The following is a 12218-nucleotide window of genomic DNA, read 5'->3' as shown; positions in this document are numbered from 1 at the left end:
GTGAATTATCACTTTATAGGTTTGTTCTGATGGCCCAAAGAGGACTCATTTTCAGAAATGTAATTTCAGAGCGTAGGCAGGCTACAGTGGCAGACTGATAGTTTCTATACTGTCTTAGAATTAAAGAAGCTAATGAATTTCCAGGATCCTGCTTTTTCTTGAGATCTACTTCAAAATCCATTTTGCTTCCTTGACTATATATATGAGTTAAAGAGATTACAAAGAGTAGATCTCTTGTAGAAGCCTCCTGATGGTTTTGGTTAAGGGATGATTCAATAAAGACATTCTGGAAAAGAAAGAACTCCAAAGAGAAAGACTATTTAACTAATACAAAACATATAACCTTCCAAAAAAGCAGGATTACGTATCATTGCTGCTAAGCCTCTTTTATTGTTTGTTTTATTTGACAGTATTGGTGTACTGTCCCATTTCTTACACCCCTTATATCAACCTTTTCGATGTATTTAACTGTCTGATGTAATTTAGTGTTTTAATGAATTTAATGACTGATATATTTATTTTAGAACCCAAAATGGAACACTGCTTTACAAAATTATTTTCCTCTACAAATTCAATTTTTTTTCCAAATAAAATGGAAATCTCAACCTCAGATCAAGATTTAACAGCATACGCTCTCTTAAATGTCACTGAGCAGTGGGCTAATGAAATCTCTTTTACAGTTTCTGCTGGTTCAGAATGGCCGTAACATTTGCACTTATAAAGTTCCCACAGGAATTTTAATATTCCTGTCTTTATCACTACTTCATGAAATTAAGTCTACCCTTTGTAAGAGTTTGTCCACCCTACTGACAAATAGATATCATCCTATGTGATAAATAGTTTTGTGGGGACCTTTTCTAGGAAAACTTGGTGTGGAATTTTTTTCAGGAAAAGAAAAAACATTATGCCTCCTGCGACTTCTGATCCAGCCCCAAATCTTAGCTCTGACTGGCTGGATTCACCTGTCTCCCGGGTTTTGAGGTTGATAGGATTTTCCCTGAAACTTCAGCTCTCTGATGGGTCCAAGAAAAGTTACTGATTTTCAATTGGTTCAACTTTTTCCTTATTGCAAGGACAGCAGTCTGAGCATGTCTGAGCTGAAACCAGAAATCCTCCACATGCGTTTTTCGAATGACACTTTATTGCTTGTTTTCTGAAATCTACTTTTATGGTGTTAATCACTGTGAATAAGGAGTAAGAATTTTCACCATAGATAGGATGAATTTTTACCGTCGATTTTAGTGATGGGAAAGTTTAGGTAGCAATAGGTTTAAAAAAACACGACTTAAGAACAACAACAACAAAAAAAGGTGGACTGATAGAAACAGAAAGTAGAATGGTGGCTACCAGGGGCTGGAGGGCGGGGAAGATGGGAGATGCTGCTGAAAGGGTACCAACTTTGACTTATAAGATGGGTAAGTTCCAGCGATCTAATGTACAGCATGGTGACTACCGTTCATAATATTGTATTATACACCTGAATTTTGCTTAAAAAGTAGATCTTAAGCATTCTCACTACAAAAAAAAATTAATATTAACTCTGTGAGGTGATGGAGGTGTTAATTTACCTGATTGTTGTAATCATTTAACAAAATATACCAAATCATCACGTTGTAAAATATATACAGTTTTATTTATCAATTACACCTCAATAAAGCTGAAAAAAAGAAAAAAAAAACCCTCTTAATGTTCAATGGTCACTAACAGGGCTTAGGAACCAGAGTAGCTTCCTTCAAATTCTTACTCCGATTAGCCCCAAAAATATAACCTTGGGTAAAAAATTGGACGTTTGCCCCATTTCCTTTCTTGACAAACTTGGCTTTAGACCTAGTGAGATACATTAAGTAGGATAAACCATGAAATGTGTCCACTGACCTCATCACAAAAATGTCAAAGTATTCTCGGCAAAGGGCCATTTTGAGGGGTCTGAGTGAAGAGAGACCAGATTGTCTGGATGGGGCGACAGGGGCCATAAATTGGGGTCACAAAAAGCATATTGTCCTTCAGAGAAGTTTGGCTACGAACACGAGAGGACAACAGGGTGACAATCCGAGGACAGAAGTTTGATCAGGCTTTTTTCTTCTTATTTTTTAACTAATGGAAATCACTAGAACATAACCATGAATTAATGTAAAGGAAAAGGATACAGGAATGACTACGAAAATGAAAGCTCAATAAATGATGAAGGAGAAATCTTTGGAGAAGGGGCCAGTAGCAGAATGTAAAGCGGATGTAGAAGGAGTTAGCTTAAAAAGGAGAACAAACACCTCTTTAAGGATGGAAGAAAACCAGTGAATATATATAGGGAAGAAATCAAGAGTTTTTAGTAGGAAGTTGAAGGCATTCAAGCCCGAAGACCTCAATTTTCTCAGAGAGGTTGAAGGCAAGACCAACATCTGAAAAAAAGATTAAATACGGCGTGCATGTCCTCATTTACATAAAAAGTTGAGTGATGCCCACGTGTTCTGCCACAGTTCCTATTGGAAAATCAGACTTACATGAACTGTTCAGTTTTAGCTTATTTGCTGGGGAGGAGTACAACGTTCTGAAGCAGCAGGGTACCCTGTGTTCTAATATTTAACAAATCAAAGTGATGGAAAGGGTAATTTAGAACTAAACAATATAAAAAATTTTATACTAGGATTTAACCCGGAAACAGTCTAAGCAATGAATGAGTGAAGTTTTGGAACAATTTAATTTTGATCTATCAACTTGGCCACCTGACACAACGTGAGCAATATGTGTTTTTGAAACATCATTTGCTATTTCATTTAGGGCAGAATTGCTAGGTTCCAGCAGTCAGTCGCCTGCAGCACCCATTATAATGATCTAGTCCCACTCTGCCCATTAAACACAGAGCATGACACACTCCAGCCAACAGGCAGAGAAATTACTAACATCAGATGTTCAAACACAAAAGGCCAAGGATGAAGAAAACATTCACTGCAATTTCAAGTAATCATTCCATTGGTACTGAAGTGAAACAATGATAGCATTAATATTACTGAGCCTCACTTAGTAAATGACTATTGATTTGCTAATATCTCTTCCTACACGTTCTGATTTCAGGGAGTGAAAATATCTTAAAAGATCTCCTGGTAATATGTAATACTAATAATTCAGCAATTCACCATTCCCTGTCACCCCTTAAGAAAAATAAAACAATTAAATAACATTTTGTCCTTCAGTTATTTATTAGTCATTTTTTGACATTATGTATAATAGATACCCTTTATAGTAAGGTTTATTAAATGGTTCTAAGACATGTGAAGTATCAAAGCATTTCCTCCCAAAATTTTCAATAAAAAAGAGAAAAACCTGAGATGATTAGTCAGGAACATAGGTAATCATTTTACCCCAAAAGAAGCGTCATTCAGTGTTTTAGTCAAATAAATTATTTTCCTTCTAAAATAATTAACACCAATATAACAATTAATTTGTTTCTTATGGTCCAAAATGCAATGGGCTGTTAAAACAGGCAGATTTGTCACAGCTTTAGAACTGCGAACAGGACAGAGAAGCTTAGCAACTGTGGCCACAACGGGAAATTAAATGTGAAAATTCAGATCTAGCATGCCACGGATAAATGTAACCCTGTAATCCAAAGTCATATCAGTAAATAAGTGAAAATTGAGCAATGCGATTAAGAAACCATTCTCTGTGAAATCACATGGTACAAACTAGCAAAGAAAAGTCTATTGTTCCTCTCTCCACAGGCAAACGATTGAGCAGATTCTGATATTTACAAGTATTGATTCAAGGCATAGATGCACTGATACAACATGCCAGGAATATATATGTATATATACACACACACATATGTATATATTTCATATATTACGACCATGTTGAAATAAATAGGAAGTCAAAATTTTAAAAAGACTGGTTTGAGTTAACCACTTTTCAGCCTTTGTGATTTCCTCTTGGATAACAGAAAAGTTTCTTAAAGTCTGAGAAATAGCAAATTACTATAGAATTATTAAAAAAATACTCTAACAAATTTTGAGTTATAGAGCATTGGTGTTCAAATATGGCACTGGTTAGAAAATATTTTAAAAACTGGATAATGTAGAATGAAAATTTTAAAAACTTACATATGTGAGATACTCAAATATTCAATAAAATAAGGTAAGTGAAAATTCTGTGGTCAAATTTTGTTTAATAGAATGTATATTATATAGAATTATATGAATATGTAATTCTACATTAAATGTAAAAATATTAATACAGTAAAATACTTTACTGGGAATGAAAACATTTAGATTTGAGATTTTATTCTACTACATAACCTCTCTGATATTAGATTTCTTTATGTAAAAATAGGGATAATATATTAAGTGCATTGCTTTTGTCATAGATGTGCTCCACATACTCAGTGAGCTATCTATGAAACTTCTAGGAAACTGCAAAACCCTGTTCAACTATGTGATGGAAATTGTGAAAATAATAATGGTACTAAAAAGTCTAAATTTTGAAAATATACTGTAGAAATCCATCATTTTTTGAGCCACCCCAATTCCTAAAATACACTGGGTTTCTTTTTCACAATTAAAATCCTAAAATCGGTCAATTGTTTTACTTAGTAATAAATTCAGTCAATCCTCATTGCTCATGGATTTTATATTTGTGAACTTGCCTACTTGCTAGAATTAATTTGTAATCCCAAATCAACACTGATGGTACTTTGCTGCCCGCGTCCACTCCATGAGAGAACTGCCTGGGTCTCCTTTGCTCTTCTTCTAACACGAGCCACTGCCCCACAGCTTGCCCTCACCCGTTGCCTCTGCCCAGCCCACGATGCACCCACAGTCCACAAGGCTCACAGCTCAAATGTCACCCCTCCATCAGGACATCCATTAAGACTCTCTACCCCTCTCTCCTTGCCCCTCCAACATTTCGCTTTAGTTGACACGTTGTACACCTCATCCACTTAGGTGTTTTTTCCTGTTTCTCCCCAGTAGAATGTAAGCTCCAAAGAGGCAGGGATTTGTGCTTCTTTTATTCACTGCTGACCCCCTCAGCGCAAAACAGAAGGCACTCAAATATGTAAGTGCACAGTGTCCCTTACTCATCAGTTTGGAAAATGGAAAGAAGACTGGACGTGCGGCGCTGAACAACGTACGATGACATTTAGTTCTGGAAGTAAAATAAATCTTTCTTTTGAGGTTGTTAGCGGGAACATATTTCTATAGTAATTACGATTTTTATGATGATGTATTTCACCCACATTTACTTGAAAGCAAATTATTTCTAGGGACGGATGGTGGGCTAGTTATGACATGGTGGTAATGAGGCTACTCAGATTTGCTGAATCCATTAGTCAAGTTACTCAGTGGTTACACGTACATTACTTGCTTTGGTTTGTTTTTGTCATTGTTCTATAATGTAAAATGTCTTCTTATTCACTGTGTAGCACCCAGAACATAGTAGTCACTCAATAAATATTTGCTGAATGAATGAACAAACAATAACTGCCTTGACGGCAGCAATTATGTTAAAGATAGTTGGTGATCAATACATATTAGTTAATGATTAAAGACAGTCATCAGTAAATGAATAACAGCAACGGGCAGATATATAACTTTGCATATGAGGCTGGGTTATTCTATGGTGTGAGAAATAGGGCATTGCAGACCATGAAAATGTTAATAACCCTCTTCCCAATTATAGATTTAATTCTATGTTTACACATGAAGTAAATCCAGTTTCTAGCTCTCAATTCCGCCTGGTAAAGAAAAGCAATATCATCTGACCTTGAGATCATGCGTGCTGAAGCAAGCACTTCTAAATACAAGTGTAGAATGAGTAGGATGAAGAATTCTAGAATATGGAGGAAGATGAATGTGGCTATAAGACAGGGTTTTTTTAGATATAACATGAGTTAATAATGTCAATATTAAATTCAGGCTGACTTCCAAAAATTGGCCTGCCATTCTTTCAGCCATTTGTGTATGTATTCAGCAAGTATTGATATATATACATTGAGTCGCTATAAAGTGCTGGCACTGTTCTAACAAACAGCCGTGTATGCACCAGCTAGTTACTTCTGTGACTTGCTGGAAGCTAATAATTTAGGTAATGCCTAACTTAGAGCTCCCTAATGAACACCACTGATATAAGCTCGATAAATAATTAATGAATATAAATCAAATTGTTCTAGGCAGAAGAGATATTTATTATAAAGGCAACTGGCCATTAATAAAATTGAGTTATTGCCAGGGGAACAAGTAGGAGTTACAGACACTGTGTCACACGAGAACAAAGGGAAAAGTAAATCGTATTTAAACAAGCACAACATACACGATAATGTGAAAGAAAAAGGAGCTCAGGCAATATGCTGACGATCCTAGCAGCAACTGGGGGGAAATGCCAAAGAATAGGGGAATACAATAAAAGTACAAAAAAAGGAGTGTAGAGAGCTCACCTCATCAAAATGGAGCTATCATTGAGTCTGACAATGACATGAGGGTGTCCCCGTTCAGGACAATGATTTAGTACTTCTTCAAACTGTTGTTATTTTTCTAAGCATCTGTTTTGGGAAATGGGACTGGTGCCAGTGCTTATTGATTTTCCTTGGAAGACACTGTTTAACCTCAACGGGAGCAAAGCACATGTATATTTCCTCAGTTATGCAAAGAGTCACAAGGAAGACCTAAGTAATTTGCCACTATATGTCTAACTTATTTCTATAATTATAGTGTAATTGACACCCCAGGTACCAGTCCTCACAGGCTGCCCTAATCCCAGCTCTGGTTATAAACATGCTTCATTCCTGCCGTCTGGGTGGTCCAAGTTATTTGCTACTTCTAGTCTATCAGTGGTATTTCTGATACCCATGCTACTCCCGGCAACAGTCTCTATATGCTGAAGGGGAGTCATCTGCAAGTAGTTATAGCTTCTGCACCTTGAAATCACAACCCTGCCATGTACTGAGCCCTTCTCTTGGCTGTCCCTGTGACATTAAATTAAGAATCCTATGAGATGCCTAGACCAGGACTCAGCGCAGACTCTACAAAGAAGGTAGATCCTCTTACTCTGTTCCATCAGAAATAAGAAACAGATACGCTATAATGAAGGAAGGAAATCTTGGCTGGCAGTGAAATTAAGGGCTGACAAACTCTCTGAACTCAAGAAGGGGAAGTCTTCATCCAGCAGTGTACACTGAGGAAATGGAAGAAGGATTTTAAGAATTCAAGCTCAGTCGCATGAATATTGGTTCCTGAGAATTGCATGAATGAAATGAAAATAGAAAGCCTAATTTGGCAAAGGTTTGGTGTAACTAATCATAATTACTGAGAGAAACTGAATGGAGACGGGCCTTGAAAAAGTGACTCTCAACTAATATTCTGAATCTCTCGACTAATATTCAGAAAAAAAAATAAAAACATAGGAAAACCACAAAAGCTATGAATCTAACTCTTCTATCTCATTCTCATATAATTATAGCCCAGCTTCGCCCAAGTCATCCAGTGGTTGAACTACCCAAAAAAAAAGTTTCAAACAACTACTATAGACCAAGCCATTTCTTTAAAAATCTAGCCTGGTGTCCTATGAGTTCTGAGAATTCCAAAAAGTGCACAGTTGATGATTTCACCGTATCACTCAAAAGACCACAGAGTTCCGTTCTGAGATGTGTTTTAAATTTTCCTTTAATACTAAGCAAATACTAAGTAGATCTCACTGCCTTTGTGCTGACTGGTTAGTTTAATTCCTCTTAGGCTCAGGTTCTGTAAAGTGAAGATTTGTTCTTATAAATGAGTTAAGTACTTTTTCATGTGTTTTCCTGTAGAGTACTAGTTCCCCCAAATGATTCTATTTCAAGCTAAATTGTCTTTATTTCCTTTACCTTTCCTTATTTATTTATTATAGCTGCCATCTTCCAGGAGTTGAAAGGAACACATTTCTAGTGATATAATACACTTCTACTATAAAAACAAAAAAAGTTTACAAATTCTTGAGGGACAAATTAGACTAAACTAGACCAAATTAAACGTCTTACAAGATTACGGAAATCTCCATTCATAGTCTTCATCCTAAACGACTTCTGCTTAGGATTTTAAAAAGGGGGAAGAAAGCAGTGTAGTGGGATTGTGTTTTTTAAAAAAAGATATGTTCAAGTCCTAAGGCTACTATCTGTGAGTGATCTTCTATGGAAATAAGGTCTTTGCAGATCAAGGTAAGATAAGGTGGTATTGAGTTAAGGTGGACCCTAAACCCTACGACTGGTGCATTTATAAAGAAAAGAGAGGGGTATTTGGACACAGAGACACAGGGAAGAGGGTCACGTGATGATGGAGGCAAAGACTGGAGTGATGCATCTGTAACCAAGGACCACCAAGGACTGCAAGGGATCATAGGAGCTAGAAAGAAACAAGGAAGAATTCTTCCCTAGAGCTGACATAGGGCATACAGCTTTGCCAACACCTTGATTTCAGATTCCTGGCCTCCAAAATGTAAGAGAATAAAGTTCTCTTGTATTTAGCTATCAAGTATGTGGTAATTTGTTAAGACAGGCAGCATGACCCTGGGGAGAAAGGACAGACTTTGGACAATGACCTTAAGTTCAGAGATATAGTTTGTTTTTTGACCTATGGCAAGTTGCTTAATATCTTTGAGCACCAATTTGCTTGTATGTGAAATTTTGAGGGCTCATGTGAAAAGCCAGGCACGTAATACAAAATCATTAAGGAATTATGCAATTTTTATTAATAAAGGGGAAAAAAGCAAATCATTCATTCTTACTCTTATATTCTAGTATGCTTTCTAAAATATCCTGCATAATTTCTTAAAATCTTTGTTAGAGATAAACTAATCAGAAAGAATCTCAATTCTAAAATAATTATAGTACGTGCGAGGACCCATGTCAGGGTCTAAGCTGTAACTCAAGACAATGACGACAAATAACTCCAGTGATTTTTATACTTAGAGTTTTCACTTTCATGTAAACAAAAGTTGTAGACACTTCTTTGCTAGATTTAAACAAGAGAAGAAGATTCAATATAGGCCATATAGCCTTACTATCATATACCTAATCTGGCTAAAAATTAGGAGAATGAATTGAAAGACGAAACAACAATTATCAAACCATTTTAGTTAGCACTGACTTGCGAGGTATCAAGGCATATAATTTCCAAGAAAAAGGCAAGAGGAACAGAGCTTGGTGTGACATCTACACAATTTGTTTTATGAACTATGTGGTGACCCACAACCTTAGTCTCTAATTATCTTGTAATTCCAGGCAAATAAGTGATGACATATACACACATTTTTTTCTCACCTGAAGTATTATATATTGTGAAGTATTATTGGTTAACTATGCAGACTTTTATATGCCATCAAATCTTCAAATGGTAATAAACTGAATTGCTTTACTTACTAATACAAGCAGTAGGACAACATCAGGGTTATCACATGCACAAGCAATGTGCATTGGTGTCCAAAAATCTTCATCCTGGTGGTTGACATTGGCCCCTCTGTCAATCAGGATCTCTGCAATGAAGACATTATCATACCGGGCACACTGAAAAAAGAAAAAAAGAAATAAAAGAAAGTATACTATGATAACAAACTATGATAGGCTTATTTGGAATAAACCTAATCCAAATTTCCTTTCCATAGGTAGACAACTTCAATGCCAATTTTTGAACTTGGGAGGTAGAGCTAAACTGGGGAAGAATGTATTCATGTTCCCCAACTAACCTACAAGGAAAGAAGCATATGTAAGACTGAAAGGAAAATTGAATCCATGGACAGTGGAAAGAAAAATAGACTAGATATTACAGAAGACAAGATTAGTCATCTGAAGGCAGTAATATAAATTATACAAAATGACAAACAGAGAGAAAAATGATGAAATAAATGAACGGAGCCTCAGTGAGTTGTGGGAAAACTTCAAACTGATTGATAACCCCTGAGACTGACAGCACAGGAAATGGGTACTACAGAGATATATGTATGTTTTTGTTATTATTTAATTACCTTTATAATTAGTCATTAGAAAACAGCCCAATTTTAAAAAGTAGGCAGAAGGTTTGAACTTTGTCAATATTTTATAATAACTATAAAGGGCATATAACCTTTAAAAGCTATGAATCACTATACTGCACACCTATAACTTATATAATATTGTACATCAACTATACTTCAACTTAAAAAAAGATACATGAATTGTGGTTCACAATTATAACACAGTCATTGAAGAATCTCCATATCTTTCTTCATTCGCTGGTACTCTCAAGAATGTACAAAAAGGACAATGCAAAATCATGGTGCACATTCCATATGGAAGGAGATTTGAGGGGTGCCACTTTGGGGACACATGGAAGCACTTGGGGCAATGGCAAACACATGAACTTTGAAGGATTAGTTTCAGTTTTGAACTAAGATATCTGTGTATCTGATGTTCCATGTCATGTGTAGCAATAACAAATAGTCCCTACCATCAGGGCCTCATGATATGAACCACGACCCCATCCACACTCACTGCAGGTTTGGGTACAAAGACTGATAAGGTGAGGACCAGAGAATAAAAGCTAATACATCCATTTTAGAATTTGGGGCCTGGACCCAATTTCTTTTAAGAAATTCATATGCAAGTAATTCCTATTCTTCTCTCTTTTTCGTTTTGAAAGCTCCCTGCATAATCAAACCAGATGTGACCTCATCCTTCTGTGCCTGTCAAGATGTCCTCAACCTTCACGTCAGAAATCCACAGTGATGATTCAAAGATACCTAAGGTTTAGCTTTCAGTCTTTTACCAAAACATAGTTAATTAGATACCGTGTTTAAAGTGATACCCGCCCTCTCAAGTGACGTAAGTTTTAGATTCACATTTCAGAGGATCGTGAATAATAATTTGACAGCAATAAGTACCTTCTAATCACACTTGTCTGCAAAGATGATGATGGCTGAATATTCCTGGTACAATGTTCTTACAGTATTATTGCTAGATAGTAAACTTCATTCTCCCTAGAAAGAATTTTCATCAAGCTAGAAAATCTCTCTCCCGATTCAGGCAGTTTTTCACCATGTTTAGCAATTTCTGGGGACACTTTATGGAACCATAAGAATGGCTGAGGCCCCGCTCTGTCACCCTCAACAGAACTCAGACAACATCAGTTATTTCCACCTGGAGACAAGTCCCCAGCTCCTCCTGTCACTGTCATCTCCTTCTTGAAGTTCCAAGCAGGACTAGCTACATAATTTATGCAAATAGAGGGCCCTTTATTCAAATATTCCTAATAATTTAAAGATGGCGACAGCAGAGCATGAAAGCAAGCTTGGGCCCTTCTAAGTACAAGGCACACGCCATGAAGCCTGTCCTGAATTTTGAAGCCCCTTGACCAACCTGCCCCCCAGGCGCCTCATGTCCACACACTCTTCCTTCTACTGGACCTCTGGAACAGTCCATTTCAAGCAAACGTTCCTCATCGGGAAATGTCCAGAGAACCTAAGTGGAAATCTATCTCTCTGGAAACACCATCTCTCCTGGAGCCTTCCCCTGTGCAGGTAAAGTTATTCCTTCCTAGGACCCTGAAGAAGCTGGATTATTTTCTCAGCTTATCATTGATTCTTCTAGATCACTGCATGTTCACCTTCACGTGCTTCTTTCTAAGATTCACTCTGTCCTTACATACAATGCTCTTCCCCCAACCTGGTCCAAGCCTTCATCAAAGGTTTAGGAACCATGACCACGGTCTTTGCTCCACTTTTGAGCACCATCAAACAATGAGGCATCAGGTACATTGGGTCACCCACCCTATACAAGAGTTTAAAATGTCTTCCTTCCAGTACTCAGGAATCTTCACCTATATTGTACTTTAGTTGCCCATTCCTCATGACCAAGATTAGCTCCACGATGAAATATTAAATTCTGCAGTCCCAATCCGTGACCAGAATATTCCATTCTGCCTCTTAGGGTACACTTAGAAAACAACATGGCCGATAGCTCCTTCCTCTGAGACGTTCATGGAATTGACCACAGTTAGAAAGTGACCACTTACACTTTCAACACCAGCTCAGTGGTTCACAATTTCTCTGGCAATGCATCCTTTCACTCATTTTTAAGTTTGTAAACAAAGGTGGTATTTCTCAACGTATAAAAACCCACTACAATGCGAATTATCGATTCAGCCCCAAAGACTCTGAAAACTATAGAAACCAAATCACAAATAAAGACAATTTTAAACTTCAAATGTGTTGTCTTTTCCCCCCACATT

At 36.9% G+C, this 12218-nt stretch overlaps 1 protein-coding gene across 5 annotated transcripts in view; it reads right to left on the bottom strand.

Moving 5' to 3' along the window:
* Positions 1 to 12218, bottom strand: part of MYO16 (myosin XVI) — a 641507-nt gene that overhangs the window by 337617 nt on the left and 291672 nt on the right. For all 5 annotated transcript variants that reach the window (XM_079902787.1, XM_079902784.1, XM_079902785.1 and 2 more), the window contains one exon: positions 9377 to 9520. In XM_079902787.1, coding sequence (XP_079758913.1) covers positions 9377 to 9520 — 144 coding nt within the window. The remainder of the gene's footprint in view (positions 1 to 9376; positions 9521 to 12218) is intronic.

Source organism: Stenella coeruleoalba, assembly GCF_951394435.1.
Source record: "Stenella coeruleoalba genome assembly, chromosome: 18".
NCBI lineage: Eukaryota > Metazoa > Chordata > Mammalia > Artiodactyla > Delphinidae > Stenella > Stenella coeruleoalba.
This window is presented reverse-complemented; position numbering and strand designations above follow the sequence as displayed.